Raw genomic sequence first — 18,304 nt, forward strand, 5'->3', positions numbered from 1 at the left:
AACATGACAGTAAAAATGTAAGCAATATTTGTATAAAGATAGGAAAATTCTAACACTATAGAAAGGAAACAGGAAAATAAAAGCCTTTCTCCCCCATACTCATTTGTTTCCCTAAAAGTAACCATAGTTGTGTGTATCATCAATTTCATTAGCCAATAAGTATATTGGTTGTTTGCTATGTGGGCAGAAAAATGTTTGAGGTCTGAGATGCTAAGGGCTTAAAAATGCAGAGCTCTTACCCTCTAGAATCATACAGTCTTTCGGTTGGGACAACATAAAAGAATTGTGACGCGCTGCATAGGTCAGAAGTGAGAACCATTATTGCAGGCTGGCAAGGCCAGGAAAGGTTTCCTGCCTGAGAGATGCCTTGTTGAGAGTTTGGAACTTGGGCAGGTTTTATTCGGTAAGAGGAGAGTGGCCCTGGGGTATGAGGTGCTCTCAGCAGAAGTGTCTGGGTTGAGTAACAAAAGGGGCCCTTGAGCGAATGAAAAGAAGTGGAGTCTGGATGAAATTGAGGCTTCATGTTGGGGACCAGTGGGAGGCTGGAGAATAGACTGAGGCAGATTAAGGTCGGTTGAGACCCCGGGTACAGAAAATATGATAACATTATACAGAGTGAAATAAGTAAATCAGAAAAAAACAAGAACTACATGATTCCATACATTGGTGGGACATAAAAACGAGACTAAGAGACACGGACAAGAGTGTGGTGGTTACCGGGGGCGGGGGGAGGGAGGGCGGGGAGGGAAGGAGGGAGAGGGGAAGGGGAGGGGGAGGGGCACAAAGAAAACTAGATAGAAGGTGACAGAGGACATTCTGACTTTGGGCGATGGGTATGCAACATAATTGAAAGACAAGATAACCTGGACATGTTTTCCTTGAATATATGTACCCTGATTTATTGATGTTACCCCATTAACATTAATAAAAATTTATTAAAAAAAAGAAAATATTGGGCCCTTTTAAAAAAGAGAGAGAGACATGGAAAATAAAAATACATGTTAATCATATTTTTAAATAAATAAAAAATATTATGTACTATTCATGTTAAAATTGCACATATGAAACCAAATTTGGTGTCATTAGAAAAAAGGGTAAAGTTGGGGTTTTGTGTTTTTTTTTGTGTGTGTGTATGTGTTTTTTTTCCTGAAGTTGGAAACGGGGAGGCAGCCAGACAGACTCCCGCATGCGCCTGACCGGGATCCACCCGGCATGCCCACCAGGGGGTGATGCTCTGCCCATCTGGGGCGCTGCTCTGTTGCAACCAGAGCCATTCTAGTGCCTGAGGCAGAGGCCACAGAGCCATCCTCAGCGCCCGGGCCAACTTTGCTCCAATGTAGCCTTGGCTGCGGGAGGGGAAGAGAGAGACAGAGAGGAAGGAGAGGGGGAGGGGTGGAGAAGCAGATGGGCACTTCTCCTGCGTGCCCTGGTTGGGAATCGAACCTGGGACTCCTGCACACCAGGCCGATGCTCTACCACTGAGCCATCCAGCCAGGGCCTAAAGTTGGGGTTTTGCGGAGCCCTTCAGAAGTCGGGGCCCAGGGCGTGCATGCAGTGTGCCCGCCATTAAATCCCCCTCTGAGAATAAATGATGGGACAGTTATAAAAGTATTGATACTTAAAGACTTAGGAGGCATGAGATAATGACTTGGAACAGAAGAACAGTGACTTAGAGAGATTAATTTGGCTAGACATGTTGTTCAGCCTTTCCTTGAATGTGAGTACTGCCTTTGGCTTCCTTAGTGTTACCTGCAGAATCTAGAATGAGCTCTGCATACAGTGGGTGCTAAATGAGTGTTATTGGTGGAGATCACTAATAGCCACCTGGGATGGCAAACCCTGGTCCTCCTCTCAGACATTAAGTTTAGAGGGTCCTCCAGTCATCTACTGCCAGACACCTGGGCTGCTTCCAAATCTTGGCTATTATAAATAAGGCTGCAATAAAATAGGGGGGCATATATTCTTTCAATCAGTATTTTCAGTTTCTTCGGATAAACTCCCAGAGGTGGAATCACTGGGTCCTAAAGCAGTTCCATTTTGACTTGGGGCGTTGAACACACAATACAGTGTATAGATCAGCGGTTCTCAACCTGTGGGTCATGACCCCAGTGGGGGTCAAACGACCAAAACACAGGGGTCGCCTAAAGCCATCGGAAATACATAGGTGACCCCTGTGTTTTGGTCGTTCGACCCCCGCCGGGGTCGCGACCCACAGGTTGAGAACCGCTGGTATAGATGATGTGTTATGAAATTGTGCGCCTGGAACCTGTATAGTTTTGTTAACCAATGTCACCTCAATAACTTCAATAAAAAGGAAAAAGTTTATAGGGTCCTCTGGACCCCCATCTCTTTCCCACTCACGTACGAAAATCTTCAGGCCTCATTTTACCTGTCAATTCCCAGCAACTGCAAACGCGTCCATTGAGATGGCCCAGGCAAACAGAGACAGTTTTCAGCTCTCCTGGCTTCAGAAACTCTCTACTGCGTCCTTCCTTTTAACTAGTCTTCCTCTTTTGCTTCAGCTTCCTTTTGAACTGTGATGACAAAAGCCCAGGTGTAGCCTCATTCTCTCATTTTACAGTGGCCTAAAAAATTGAACCAGATAATGCTGCATGCTGATTTACCTCGTCGCAGGGTCTACTTCAACCCTACAACTAAGCAACCTAAGATTCCTAGGAGCAGATAAAACCCATATGCAATCTGTCATTGTTTAGTTTTCATTGCCAAGATAATTCTACAAAATTAATGAATAGCTGGTTTAGAGTGGGGGAGGGGCAAAGGATGAATGAAGCCTCTGTTCTGCTTCTTGGCAAGACACTAGGTACATGGTGAGCCATTGAGGGTATAGTTGTAGTTGTCATCATCACCACCATCATTCAAGTGTGTTTTTTTAAAAAAAATTTTAAGTGAGAGGAGGGGAGATATAGAGACAGACTTCCACATGCACCCCTACTGGGATCCACCCAGGGACCCCCGTCAGGGGCAGATGCTCTGCCTATCTGAGGACTATGCTTGCAAACAAGCACCCGAGGTGGTGTCTCCATAGAGCCATACTCAGCATCCGGGGCTAACACGCTTGAATTAAGCCATGGCTGCAGGAGGGAAAGAGAGAGAGAGTGATCAAGAAGGGGAGGGGAAGGAAGGAGAGGCAGATGGTTGCTTTTCCTTTGTGCCCTGTACCGCCAGGAATTGAACCCGGGACTTCCACATGCCAGGTCCATGCTCTACTACTGAGCTAGCTGGCTGGGGCCTCAAAGTGTTTTCATGAAGGGCTTAAAGCTAGGCCTACACAGAACTACACAGTTTTGGACCTTCTCTTGTAGACCATGAATGGTTTGAGACCAGATATTAATGTGGACACATGCAAGATGGATTCAAATCTTCAAAATGACTTAAATCTCACATTATATGCCACCATCTCTTGTACATATCCCTATTTCTAGTATGAAATTTATTAAGAAAATATATCTTGTCTCCTCTAGAATATTATTAGCTCCTTGAGGGAAGAGAACCCAACCTTACACTTTTGTCTACAGACTTGCTGTACAGGACAAATACAGATACTCAGTAAGGGCTGATTAAATCAACTAGACCTTGTGCTGGGATTCAGCTGGTTTGCACTGGTTCGGCAGAACTGATACTTAATTTTTTGTTGAGTTCGGCAAACCGATTGTTAAAATGGCACTGGTAATCACGGTTCTCTCTAAGGTGGGCGCCTGGGCAGCTGCCCAATGTGGAAATCACAAATTTACATTCCTTACTCCTTTTTAACGTTCATCTGTACAACAGCATATTGTAAACACCTGTAGTAATGTTCATTCCATCCATAGGTGAAAAAAAATTGCAAGTGAGGACGCCAATCAAGAAGCAATATGGAAATATCTTAAATAACAGTTTTATTGTTTTCTGTCCGGTATGATTTAATATTTTTTCATTAATATTTTAAAACTCTTTCTTATAATACAATCTAGTATTGTGTACCTCTTACTGTTCTTATTTAAGTATTAAATGAATGAAATAATAAACTACCTTTTGGTATATCATTTTTTTATATTTAAAAGGGTCATTAGGGCAGAGAACTGGTTGTTAAATTATTTTAATCCCACCACTGACCAGACCCCAGGGATAGAGGCAGAGTACCATTCAAGTCCTTTGAACCTGTTTCTTCCTCTATAAAATGGGGATGGTTAACTATAGACTTTGTGGGGTTATTGTGAGGATAAAGGGGCCAATACATGCAAATTGCTTAGCCCATAACCTAGCTTTATCTGCTCCAAGTGTTAGGTATTAATTTAACAGTATTAATTTCTGGCTTCTGCTTAAACAGGAGAGAGACTGTGGAAAAAGTGAGTGTAGCAGCTCTCTCACACAAAACTGGGTATTCAAGTAAGCGTATGGAGCAGGCGTCCCCAAACTGCGGTCCGCCACACTTCCGGAAGGGGCACCTCTTTCATTGGTGGTCAGGGAGAGGAGCACTGTATGTGGCGGCCCTCCAACTATCTGAGGGACAATGAACTGGCCCCCTGTGTAAAAAGTTTGGGGACCCCTGCCGGAGGATGGCTGGTCAATTAGCTATGCATTGAAATTGAGGGACAAAAACTACTCACCCTCTCACATATCTCCTTTATTATTCTGCTGTAAATGCTGAACAGGGATGCTTTGAATATCAGGCGGCAGTGTGTGTCTGTGTGTATGAGCGAGTGGCCGAAGTGGGTATCTGCACTGGGAGCGAAGGCTGTGACGTCATCCTATCAGACACTTTTCTCAAGTCTTCATTCAGCAAATATTTACTGCCAGATGTCGTCCAAGAACTGGAGGTTTTGTAGTAGACCAAGCTCGCGTGGCAGTGTTTGAGTGGCCGCGGAGTTCTGGCGCGGCGTGATCTCCGCGGCATCCAATGGGCGCGAGGCACCCGGTCCGCGCATGCGCTCTGTAGCCTCCGCCCGGAAGTGGCTGCTTCCGTGCTGAGCGCGAACCCGCGGAGATGAAGTAAGGCCTCGCTTCTTTCTGAGGAGGGGGCGGTAGGGGGCGGTGGGGGGCGACCCACCCGCTTGGGGTGGTGGAGCGTCTACCTGGGCGGGGGGCGGGAGCGGCTCAAAGACTGGGAAACCAGTCCCAAGTTGATTTCTCCCTTATCCCAGGCCAGGCCGTCTTTAACTTGTCCGCTTTTCGCCCCCTCCAGCCCCCTAACAAAAGTGAAGCTGATCAATGAGCTGAATGAGCGTGAGGTCCAGCTTGGGGTGGCGGAAGGGGTGTCCTGGCACTCGGAATACAAAGACAGCGCCTGGATCTTCCTGGGTGAGGTTCCCATGTTTCTCCTGTAGTGCTCCTCATCCTCTCCTGCCTGATTCCTGACACTTCAGCTTTTCCGCCCTGCATTCCTCCCGACATTCATCATCCCCATTTCTCTGTTTCTCCTGTCTTCCTATAAGTCTGATTTCTGTATCTTCTCTCCCTGTCTAGTTTGCTGCCCGATCCAAACCGGTGCTTGGATAGTTACCATCTGCTATTCATTGTACTAAGACTTGCACTCTGTTTCTCAGCAACTGTTATTTTTATAGTTTTTTATGGTTTTTTTGTTTTGTTTTTTTACTTTTCAGTTACAATTGCCATACAGCATTATATTAGTTTTAGGTGTACAATAGTGATTAAACACTTCCATAAATTACAGAGTGCTAAGTTTGTTAAGTCTGGTACCCATCAGACACCATGCATAGTTATTACAATGTTACTATTCTTTTTGCTGTATGCACATCCTCCTCCATGGCTATTCTGTAACAGCCAATTTGTACTTCTTATTCCCTTCACCTTTCCACACATTCCACCAGTCTTCCTCTTCTGTGGCAGCCATAAAAATATTCTCTGTGATGGCCCTGGCCGGTTGGCTCAGTGGTAGAGCATTGGCCTGGCGTGCAGAAGTCCCGGCTTCGATTCCTGGCCAGGGCACACAGGAGAAGCGCCCATCTGCTTCTCCACCCCTCCCCCTCTCCTTCCTCTCTTTCTCTCTCTTCCCCTCCCGCAGCCAAGGCTCCGGGCGCTGGGGATGGCTCCTTGGCCTCTGCCCAGGCGCTAGAGTGGCTCTGGTCGCTGCAGAGCATCGCCTCCTGGTGGGCAGAGCGTCGCCCCCTGGTGGGCGTGCCGGGTGGATCCCGGTCGGGCGCATGCGGAAGTCTGTCTGTCTCTCCCCGTTTCTAGCTTAAGAGAAATACAAAAAAAAAATAATATTCTCTGTGTTTAAAAGTTTCTGTTTTGCTTGTCCCTTTATTTATTTTTTTAGATTCCACATATAATTGAAGTCATGATGCTTGTTTTTCTTTGTTTCAGACTATTATATCATCCCCTTACCCCAAACCCCCACTATACAGCTGAGGAAACTGAGGCCCTAAGAAGTTAATGGACTTTTTAAGGTCACATAGCTAGTATGTGGAACAGCCAGAACAATGGGATTCTACAACTCATGGTCTTAGCTACTGTCCCAACTGCTAATTGCCCCAACCCTTGTCCTTTTCCTTTAGAATTCATTTTCCTCATCTTGATTAGCTCCTGCCTTCTGCCCATGGTTGTGTTAGCATCTCTGTATTCTCTTTGTGTCACATGCAGTAATTTGACAGTTTGTTCAAAGAGGTGATCACACCAGTCATGGTGCTAAGCACTTCATATTCATTGTTTTATTTCATTCTTAAAACAATTCTGTGGGGTAAGTCTTAATATCTCCACTCTACAGATGGGGTTCTTTCTATATTTGCAGGGGACTTTATTTCCTATGAAGTGCTTAACAATTATCTTTATAATCCTTAGTCTATGTGAGGAGTTAATATCTGCATATTGAAACTGATTTTGGATCTTAGTGGTGAGTTTGTGAATAGAGAGCAGATGAGTTCACAACATGTCTGTGGAAGTGGAGTAGTGTTCTGGAAACAGTCTGATTTGTCCATAAGAGTTTAGGTGTAAGGAGGATTAGTCTGGTGAGTGGTGACTTCGACCTTTGCACTCAGTCTCTCCTTTTTCTGTACTGCTGTCGCAGTGTGCATGTGCATCTGTCATTGCAGCAGACAGTGAGTTCTCTGAGGGCAGGACCTGTGGCTTACTCTGTTTTGCGCCCACAGCGCCTGGCCTAGTGCGTGGTATATAATAGACTCTTGATAAATGTTTGTTGAACTGAAATATGATTTTCTCTTCTAGGAGGACTGCCTTATGAACTGACCGAAGGGGACATCATCTGTGTCTTCTCACAGTACGTCCCCTTTCATTTCCTGCCTCCTGGGTTCTCAGTAGTTTGCTTCCCTTGCCTGCCTGCAGCAGGGAGGCTGGAGTTTCTGCTCTAGTCTAGGTCAGTCACAGGGCATGTTTCTAGATCTCCCTCTGTGGAAAATCCAAGAAGTTGGATGTTTCAGGAAGCTGTCCTGGGGATTTTGCTCTACTTCTACTCCTTTTTCACTGGGCCTTGTTTATCGTAGGCCTGCAGTGGAACAGTGCATCTCCCAGGAAGCCACTGTGGTGGCCCAGCTCCTCAGCCTCCTACAAGCTAGGGGCAACTCATGATCACAGAGCCTTTCTGAGCCCACACCGGAGTGACCTGGTGGAATTAGGGCAAGGCACAGAGGAACTGGTGAAGAAAAGCCAAAGGTTTAGGCAGTAGTTTTACTTTCTTTATTTTTAGGTGAGTGTAAGGTTGGTGAGCAGAGCCAGTCTCTTTACCCAGAAGCTGGGACTCATAGGCTGAAGAGGAGCATGAATGAATAGGAGAACCTTCTGTTCTTCATTTGATGAGATGAAAGCACACTGGGCGGCAGAGGGTGTTGACAGCTCACATGGGTAGTGGCAACCGGTAGAGGGGCTGGGCACAAGGCCAGAGCTACGCAGAGAGATCAGATCGTCCATAGGCCCAGAGGAACTTGGCAGCTCGCAGGATCAGAGAGCCATTGTTCCTGAGTTGTGTAGCCTTCAAGGGCAGAGAACTGTTGCAGAGCAGTTGGGTAGCGGTCACAGGCAGAGAACCATGGCAAACAGGGTGAAGCAAATAAACGTAACCAGCACACCCTGGCAGCAACGTTGCCATGCCAGGGGATTGTTGGGCCATGCTGTAGCCTGCTGGCTGGCTGCTTGGGCAGCACACAGGGCAGAAGGTCATAGGAAAGAAACTGGGCAATACACACGAGACAGAGTTCTCCGAGGGCCACAGTGGAGGGCCTGGGTGGCGCATGTAGGCAGTGAGCTGTGGCGGCGATAGAAGTTGCTTCCAACTTCCGGGCATCAGGAAGTTCACAGCTGGGGCAGCCTTTAATTTCCACCTTTTCATGGTACCTGTCTGCTCCAGTGTTCCATCTAGGAGCTGTTTTAGTCTTATCTGCATTGAGTGATTATCAGTTAGTGTGAGTACATATTCTAATTCTTAGCTATGGCTGCACATATTGCTCTGCATGAAGATTGCCTTTGTCACTTATACCAGTGGCTTTCGAACAATATTTTGTTTTCTGATTATCAAGGTAATATATAGTCATAGAATGCTTGATGAAAAGAAAACGTATAAAGAAGAAAATAGAATGTACTCTAAAGAAAAACTAAACAATTTGATGTACTTTTTTATCATTTAAAATGTGTTGAGTATAATTTTCAATATTTTGCTGTTATAAATTACATTGCCATGTTTATTGTGGTATCTACATCTTTATATGCATTCCTGATGGTTTCCTTGGTGAAATTACTGGATTTGTATGTTAGCATTTTTTTTTTTTTTTTTTTTTTTGTGACAGAGAGAAGGATAGATAGGAACAGATAGCCAGGAAGGGAGAGAGATGAGAAGCATCAGTTCTTTGTTTTGGTTCCTTACTTGTTCATTGATTGCTTTCTCATATGTACCTTGACCAGAGTGAGTGACCACTTGCTCAAGCCAGCGACCCTGGGCTTGAAGACAGCAACCATGGGGCATATCTATGATCCCACGCTGAAGCCATCAATCCCACGCTCAAGCCGGATGAGCTCGCCTCAAGCCGGCCACCTCAGGGTTTTGAACCTGGGTCCTCCGCATCCCAGTCCGATGCTCTATCCACTGCGCCACTGCCTGGTCAGGCATATATGTTAGCATTTTTAAGATGTTTTGTAACATTGTCATATTGCTCTCTGAAAAGCTTATATCAATTTTCACTCTCACTAGAAGACCCATTTTTCTGACTTCTAGTCAGCAATAGTTATCTTAAATATTTGTCATGTGACTTCTCATTATTTTTTTATTTGCCTTTATTTCATTGTCAGTGAGGTAGAATATTTTTTCAATGATTTACAGGCCACTGTTCTTTTTTTGTCAATTGTCTAGTCATATCCTTTGTCTAATTTTTCCTATTGTTGTGTTCCTCATTTTCTTACTGATCTTGTGAGACCTTCATATATTAAGGATATTAACTCTTTGTTATAACACTTAGTATTATATTACTATGGACTTATTTTTTAAGAGTTAGATGTGTTACCGTACATTTCCATCATTATTATTTCTTGATGTTCAAATTGTTCCAGTTTGGTCTGTTAGGAGTTCTTTCAAGCCAGCTCCTATAGTCTTTTCTTCTTTAACTTTTTCTTTTGAAGTAATTTCAGGATTAAAGCTGAGAAGTTATGAAATGGTATAAAGAACACCTTTATCCCTTTTCCTCAGAGCCCCAGATGTTAACATTTTACCATATTTGCTGTATTGTTATTTTTCTCCACATACACATACGATTTTTTTCTGAAGCATTTGAAAGTCAGTTGCAGACCTGATGCCCATGTGTCCCTAAATTCTTCAATGTGTATTCCCCCCCCAAAAAAACACAAGACATTCTCTTGTTTGGTCTCAGTATAGTGATCAAATTCAGGAAATATCAACTGATATAATATTATTATCTATAGCCTTTATTCAACTTCACCAGTAGTAAAAGGAAAAAATAGCTTTCTGGTTCTCAATTTGTGATGTAAATTGCAAATAATATTTTTCTCCTGGTTTTTCATTTGTGTTTTGACTTTGCTTGAAATTTTTATGCCATGCAAAATTATTATTTTTATGCTTAAATTATCTTATTGTAAAATTCACTTTTTAGGGGGTGTACCATCCTATGAGTTCTAATACATGTATTGATTTGTGTAATCACCCCCACAATTAGGATGATGAACAGTTCCAAAAACTCCCTCATGCTGTTGCTTTATAGTCTTCCCCTCTAGTATTTTATGTGGTCAGATTTATCAGTCTTTTTTATTGCTTCTGGATTTTGAATCATAACTAGAAAGTGTTTCTTCCCACCCATCTGTGTTCTCATCAGTACTTGTATGGTTTCAATGTTATGCATTGAAATCTCTGATCCATTTAGAGTTATTCTGATGTACAGTGTGAGATATGGGTCCAATTGCATGTTTTCTCCAAATGGCTATCCATGTGTCTCAACATGTATAAAAATGCTGATATTTCCCCCAGCAAACTGGGATGTCACCCTTATCATACATGATTTTTCCATATATACCTGAATCTCTTTCTTAGTTTCCTATTCTGTTCTTCCTGCCGTGTGTCACTTCATGCACCAGTACCACACAAACTAATCAGAGAAGCTTTCCAGTGTGTTTAATATCTGAGAGAGTTACTCCTCCCTATTGTTCTTTTTAAAAGTTTCCCCAGCTATTTTGTTCATGTTTCTATAAGACCTTTAGAATCAACTTATCAAGCTCCATGGGAAAAACACACACACACACACACACACCTTATATTTTAAATTGGAATTACATTAAATTCAGTATTAATTTGGGGGAAGATTTTGATATCTTTATGATGTTGACTCATTCTATCCAAGAACAAGAGATGTCTTTATATTTGTTTAAATCTATGTTTGTGTGTTTCAGGAGTAGTAAAAAGTTTTCTTTATTTAGGCTTTATACATTAATTCTATCTCCTGATTATTGCTTGTATGTAAGAGAGTGATTTATTTGTGTTAACTTTATGTCCTGTCACCTTACTGAATGTTATACTTTTGTTTTTATCATTGTTTATCAATGATTCTTTTGGATTTTCTATCATTGATTCTCTTGGATTTTCTTTTTTTTTAATTATTTTTTTAATATAAATTTTATTAATGTTAATGGGGTGACATCAATAAATCAGGGTACATATATTCAAAGAAAACATGTCCAGGTTTTCTTGTCATTCAATTATGTTGCATACCCATCACCCAAAGTCAGATTGTCCTCTGTCACCCTCTATCTAGTTTTCTTTGTGCCCCTTCCCCTCCCCCTTCCCGTCTCCCTCCTTCCCTCCCGCGCCCCGTCCCCCATAACCACCACACTCTTGTCCATGTCTCTTAGTCTCCTTTTTATGTCCCACCTACGTATGGAATAATGCAGTTCTTGGTTTTTTCTGATTTACTTATTTCACTCCGTATAATGTTATCAAGATCCCACCATTTTGCTGTAAATGATTCGATGTCATCATTTCTTATGGTTGAGTAGTATTCCATAGTGTATATGTGCCACATCTTCTTTATCCAGTCTTCTATTGAAGGGCTTTTTGGTTGTTTCCATGTCTTGGCCACTGTGAACAATGCTGCAATAAACATGGGGCTACATGTATCTTTACGTATCAATGTTTCTGAGTTTTGGGGGTATATACCCAGTAGAGGGATTGCTGGGTCATAAGGTAGTTCTATTTTCAGTTTTTTGAGGAACCACCATACTTGCTTCCATAGTGGTTGTACTACTTTACATTCCCACCAACAGTGAATGAGGGTTCCTTTTTCTCCACAGCCTCTCCATGGATTTTCTATCATTGATTCTCTTGGATTTTCTATATATTCTATATATGATCTTAAAACAGAGATAGTTTTATTTCTTTTCTCATTTCCTATATCTCTTTTCTGCTAATTTTATTGACCAATACCTAGAATTTTAAATAGCATTAAATAGTTCCTGATCTTAGTTGAGTCGTCTCTAATAATTTCTATTAAGTAGGACGTTAGATTTCAGGCCCAGGTATATGGATGTAATCATGTTATAGAATGTATCCATCAATTCCTATTTTATTCTTATGACTTTAGTTTTTAATTTGTGATGCTTTAACGTATCTGGAATTTATCTTTAGATAAGGAATAAGGTAGAATTTTATTAACTCTCATCTGCTTTCCTTAGATTTGTTTTCTCTTATATTCATTCTTCCTTTTTTAACAGTGAACTCCTTTAAGGTTACAGATTTTCCTGAGTATAGTTTTAGCCCATAAGTTTTGGTATATATTATTCTCATTTTTGTAATTTTCTAAATAGTCTTCCATTGACTTTTTCTTTATTTTGTTTCATTTTCTCTTTCATTCATTTGTTTACTTTGAGACCTATACTGTAGTCAATTTTAATACGTGTTGCATGGATTCTTGAGAAGAAAGTGTCATCTTTTTATAAGACTCAAATATATTTCTGTATCTACTAGTTGGACATTAGTATTTGTTAATTTAATTGTTATATGTTTCCTTGTATTTGTATTACATAATTATATAATAATTGCATTAATTCTTCTGACTTTATTTTTGTCAATGTCATGTTACAAATTTAAAGTGGTGTGTTAACCTGACTAGTGTTGGTGTAGTAGATAAAGCATAACCTGGGATGCTGAGGTCCCAGGTTCGAAACCCCAAGGTTGCCAGCTTGAGTGTGGGATCATCAACATGATCCCATGGTCACTGCCTTGAGCCCAGAAGTCACTGACTTGAAGCCCATGGTCACTGTCATGAGCAATGGGTCACTGGCTCCATTGGAGCCTCCTGGTCAAGGCACATATGCAAAGCAATCAATGAATAACTAAAGTGACACAACTCTGAGTTGATGCTTCTCATATCTCTGTGTCTCTGTCTCTCTCTAAAAAAATAAATAAAGTGGTGTGTTAAACTCTCATAACTTTCACTATTAATTTCTCTTTGTATATCTAATAGTTTTTTAATTGAATTTTTTTATTTGTTAATTTATGTATAAAATTTCATGACATACTTTTGTTATGTATTAGGACCTTTTGGGGGGGGCCTTAAATTCATCTTCAGTCTTAATATTACTACCCACTTTTTTTTTTAATTTAGTGAGAAGAGAGGAGGCAGAGACAGACTCCTGCATGCACCCCTACCAGGATCCATGCAGCAAGTCCACTACGGGGCAATGTTCTGCCCATCTGGGGCCCTTGCTCTGTTGCAACAGGAGCTATTTTTTTTTTTTAGCACCTGAGGAAGAGGCTGTGGAGCCATCTTCAGTGCTTGGGGCCAACTTGCTCCAATCAAGCCATGGCTGCAGGAGGAGAGGAGAAGAGAGAGAGATAGGGAGAGAAGCAAGGGAGGGAGGTAGAGAAGCAGATGGGCACTTCTCCTGTGTGCCCTGACTGGGAATTGAACCCAGGACAACCACATGCCAGGTTGACACTCTACCATTGAGCCAACCACCCAGGGCCCCACCCACTTTTTAATTGGGTGTTTTTACTATATCTGTGTCCAACTTTTTATTTTTAGTCATTCTGTGCCATCTTGTTCTAGATGTGTCTCCTGTACAGACTATGTTATTTAAATTTTATTTTGTCATCCAATCTGAAAGTTTGCATTTTAAATCAATAGTATCTTTACTCTTATAAATTAAATAGATATGGGGAGATCGTTAACATTAATCTGGTGCGGGACAAGAAGACTGGGAAATCCAAAGGATTCTGTTTCCTCTGCTATGAAGACCAGAGGAGCACAATTCTGGCTGTTGACAATTTTAATGGGATCAAGGTGAGTGTACTTACTAAGCAGGGTTTGGCTAGATTTTTACCATGTAGGGGTTTCGTTTCATATCCTACCTGATTCATACAGGCTCAAGGACAGTACTGGTCAGCTGAGTATGTAGTGAAGACTGTAGAAGTGTAGGGTCGTACTGACCAGCAAATGATCCCAGAAAGTAATTCCATTAGATTATGACCCTTCTATCCCTTTTTCCCATCTCTTAACAACTATCTCTCATAGGCACCATGCCCACCCCCAGGCCTCTGTTTCTCACCTTTTTCTCCTCACACTCCGTTCTTATCTCCGGTGGATGAGAGAACACAGAGACTAGCGAACACTCTCTTCCATGCTGTCCTGTGTCAAGGGATTTGGGGCTCTGTCACGGCTTCGTGACCTGGGACACAATTGTGTATGTCTCTCATATGTCTCCACTGACTTAGCAATCTGTACTGGACCCTGGAAATTCTCTAGTAAAAATCTGATGACAAATTGTACAAAACGGGCTCATTGTCATTCTGAGAGTTTCTCTCCTCTGTTTCCTCTTAACACCAGGCCTTGTAGATGAGACATTAGCCTGAATAAAGGGGCTGGAGCGAGGCAGGCATCTTGCTCCGCATGGTTGCTGTGCCCATTGAGGAGAAGCACTGCGGTTAAGCCAGCATTGCCACGGGTTGAGAGTTGACTCTTGACTTGGGGAGTCTGTCACGGATTGCACCGCTGTGGCACAGTTGGAGACTGTAGGACAGTGTGGAACAAGATTCTAGGCATCATTTTTCAGAAAGCCAGCAATCAGAGGGAGTCACCATGAAAGAACAGTTTCTAAGATGTTTTGAAGTGGGGAATGGGATGTATCAGTGGTTTTCAACTGCCAGTCTGGACCGGTGCCAGCCCGCTAAACATTTCAGGCCAGTCCACAAAAGAGTTAACCACCCTGAGGTAACCACTGGGATAGGTGACAGAAGCTACTTACGTCAGAGGTAGGAATGAAACTCAAATTTCAGATGGCTTTGTCTATGGAATAAGTCTTCATCTGCCTGAATAGTTCTGTTTTAAATGAGGAGACAGTTTGTTGTTGCTCCCCTGGAAAGTGTGTTCCGCAGTGAAAGTATCTGTGAGCCAGCTATTCTGGTAGGGTGGGCTGGAGCAAGGTGTGAGGGCTTAAGAAAAAGACAGTAGTATTTTCAGGACTGGATGAAATGGCCGAGTGATTGAATATGGCTAGGGAAAAAAGTAAAGAACCAAATAAACAGGACAGTGTCCTTTCGAGATTTCTCTTCCTCTCCCAGCTGTTGGTCTGCCTTGGCCTCACCCTGAGTGCTGCGTTGAGGAAGCAGCTGTAGCACTGAGCTTGATTTCAGGAATTTCTTCTAGCCACCATGATATATTTCGCTATAAATTAATGTTACCGATTGACGGTAGTTCACTGTTTGTGCATCTAAATCAGCGGTTCTCAACCTGTGGGTCGCGACCCCGGCGGGGGTCGAACAACCAAAACACAGGGGTCGCCTAAAGCCATCGGAAAATACATATTTTATGCCATCAGAAAATACATGTTTTATAAAATATGTATTTTCCGATGGCTTTAGGCGACCCCTGTGTTTTGGTCATTTGACCCCCCACCCGGGGTAAATGAGGAGGCTCCTAGTACAACTGCCCCGTGGGCTCCAGTGGCTCCAGGCCCCACTGAGCGGACTAATCTCCAGATATACGTGCTGTCACACACCAGTGAGGCAGGTCTGTTTTAGATATTTCCCCAGAAATAGAATTAGCAGGAAGGTAACAGGTGTAGTTCAAACCGTGGTTCTCTGGACCTGGGTCCAAGTCATTTGATAGGAGGGCTGTCTTTGCTGAAGCACTGCCTGTCTGTCACAGATCAAAGGAAGAACTATCCGAGTGGACCACGTGTCTAACTATCGGACTCCTAAGGACTCAGAAGAAATGGATATTTTGACCCAGGAGCTCCAGGAAAAGGGCTGTGGGGCTCAGACTCCCTCACTGAATTCTTCTGAGGACTCTGAAGATGATAAACCCAACAAAAAATACAGAAAAGGTAAAGTGTTAGTATTCTGGGTAGTGTTACTGTTTGATCTTCCTGGCATTCCCTGAGACTTTGTGATTCATTCTTAAGTGTGTGTGTGTGGAGGGAAGACGGGAAGAGCCTTACTTTAATTGTGGAAGGAGAGGTGCGATCAGCAGAAGGCTAATATTATGGGTTGCATTGTGTCCCTTAAAATGCCATATGTTGAAGCCCTAGCTGCTAGTGTCTCAGACAATGACTATATTTGGAAGTATGGTCTTTAGAGACGTAATTAAGCCTCACCAGGCTGTAGCGCAGTGGATAGAGCGTTGGACTGGGACGTGGAGGACCCAGGTTCGAGACCCCGAGGTCTCCAGCTTGAGTGAGGGCTCATCTGGTTTGAGCAAAGCTCACCAGCTTGGATCCAAGGTCGCTGGTTCGAGCAAGGGATTACTCAGTCTGCTGAAGGCCCATGGTCAAGGCACATATGAGAAAGCAATCAATGAACAACTAAGGTATTGCAACGAGGAATTGATGTTTCTCATCTCTCTCCCTTCCTGTCTGTCTGTCTCTATCTGTCCCTCTCTCTGACTCTGTCTCTGCCACAAAAAAATAAAAATAAAGATGTAATTAAGAGTGGGCTGCCTTACTGGAAATGTCAAGGGTGTCGGGTCCAACTCAGCTTCTCAGAGGTACGTTTCTGGAGGGATAGACTGTGACAGCGTGACAGTGCTGCCAATGATGCTTTCCTTTCGCATATCCTCTGTCTCTCCACTTTCCTTAACTTTTTCATTGCACCCCTTTTCTCCTCCAGAGAAAAAGGAAAAAAAGAAAAGAAAGAAAAGCAAAGAGAAGACTGATCGGCAAGAACTGGCAGAACAGTCAGACTCGTTTTCAGCTCCCAGAAGCAAGACCGTAATGGAAAAGGAGGACACTGGCTCTACAGAGCAGGGCAGCAAGAACCCGGAGAGGGCTCCAAAGCCGGAGTCCAGGGAGGTGCGGAGGCTGCAGCCCAGCCCCCCTGATGTCAGGGCAACCTGGCTCGGCGAAGCAGAGGGCCGGGAGAGGGAGCCTAAGGAGAAGCCCAAGCAGAACCACAAGGCCTCGAGCAGGAGGGAAGAAAGAGAAGAAAAAAACAGGGAAAGAGACAGAGGCCAAAGCACAGACACTCATTCTGGCTGGCATGAGGGCCTTTCTGAGGGACCTAACCATAGAAACAGAAGTCGGAGTCGTGAGAAATCCCACAGATCGAAAAGGGCCCGGCACTCCCAAGACCGGGACCCCTCAAATCCCAGCGACCACAGGCATCGCTGAAGCTGCAACTTGAGCAGCTGCTGCAAAGATTTGGAAATGAACTGTGTTTTTTAAATGCAGTCAAATTCAGTAATACTTTTACTGTTTCTGTATGTAAAATCTCGGAGGCCCCATTCTTTAATTGCTTGAGTATTAAAGTCATTGAGAGAGTTGTTTCAGCAGCCAGATGTCCTGGAGTTTTGAGCAAAATCCATTGTCCCTGGGAATATGCTGGGTATTTATCAGAGTATATTTTCTAAAATTAGGTTTGTAAACATGGCCCTTGACTTTATGACCCCATTTAATGATGAAATGTTAAGGAAAGGGGAAATACCAAGTAATTCTGGAATTCTGGTCATTGTGTTAGATGATTAAAACCCTTGTGTGACCTTTCTAGTAGATGGGTAGACCCATAGAATGGAGAAGTGTGACTTAACTAGGTTTAGACAGCTTGATGCGAATGTGATGATTGATAACATCACCTTGCTCTCTCCCCACCCCTTCCTGGTTTGTTTATTTTTTAAGATTTTATTTATTAATTTAAGAGAGAAGACAGGGTAGGAGAGGGAAACATCAGCTCGCAGCAGTGGCTTCCCATATGTGCCTTGACCAGGGAAGCCTAAGGTTTCAAACTTGTGACCTCAGCATTCCAGGTCAACGCTTTATCCACTGCGCCACCACAAGTCATTCTTATTTTTGAAAAAAAAAATTTTTAAGTGAGAGGAGGGCAGATAGACTCCTGCATGTGCCCTGATTGGGATCAACCCAGCAACCATTCAAGCAGGAGTCCCCAAACTTTTTACACAGGTGGCCAGTTCATTGTCCCTCAGACCGTTGGAGGGCCGCCACATACAGTGCTCCTCTCACTGACCACCAATGAAAGAGGTGCCCCTTCCGGAAGTGCGGCGGGGCCAGATAAATGGCCTCAGGGGGCCAGATTCGGCCCGCGGGCCGTAGTTTGGGGATGCCTGATAGGGCTAATGCTCAAACCAACCAAGTTATCCTCAGCACTCGTGCCAGCGCTCGAACCAACCAAGCCACTGGCTGTGAGAGCGAAAGAGAGAAGGGGAAGGGGGGCGGTGAAGAGAAGTAGATGGTTGCTTTTCGTGTGCGTCCTGACCAGGGATTGGATCCGGGACTTAGGCATGCCAAGCTGATGCTCTATCCACTGAGCGTACCAGCCAGGCTTAGAAAATTTAAACATCTTTTTTGCTTTTTTGGTTAATTCACATGTCTGCATTTTTTCCTTGCAATTTAT

The 18,304-nt window shown here is 43.4% G+C and overlaps 1 protein-coding gene across 1 annotated transcript; it reads left to right on the plus strand.

Annotated features, from left to right (window-relative positions):
- The first annotated feature begins 4,950 nt into the window (after positions 1-4,950).
- Positions 4,951-17,241, plus strand: RBMX2 (RNA binding motif protein X-linked 2). The gene is made up of 6 exons (XM_066356688.1): positions 4,951-4,989; positions 5,183-5,298; positions 7,183-7,234; positions 13,616-13,745; positions 15,609-15,786; positions 16,568-17,241. The coding sequence occupies exons 1-6, from the start codon at positions 4,985-4,987 to the stop codon at positions 17,065-17,067; spliced, it is 981 nt and encodes a 326-aa protein (XP_066212785.1). The 5' UTR covers positions 4,951-4,984; the 3' UTR covers positions 17,068-17,241.
- The last annotated feature ends 1,063 nt before the right edge of the window (positions 17,242-18,304 follow it).

The sequence above is a fragment of the Saccopteryx leptura genome, chromosome X (assembly GCF_036850995.1).
Source record: "Saccopteryx leptura isolate mSacLep1 chromosome X, mSacLep1_pri_phased_curated, whole genome shotgun sequence".
Lineage (NCBI taxonomy): Eukaryota > Metazoa > Chordata > Mammalia > Chiroptera > Emballonuridae > Saccopteryx > Saccopteryx leptura.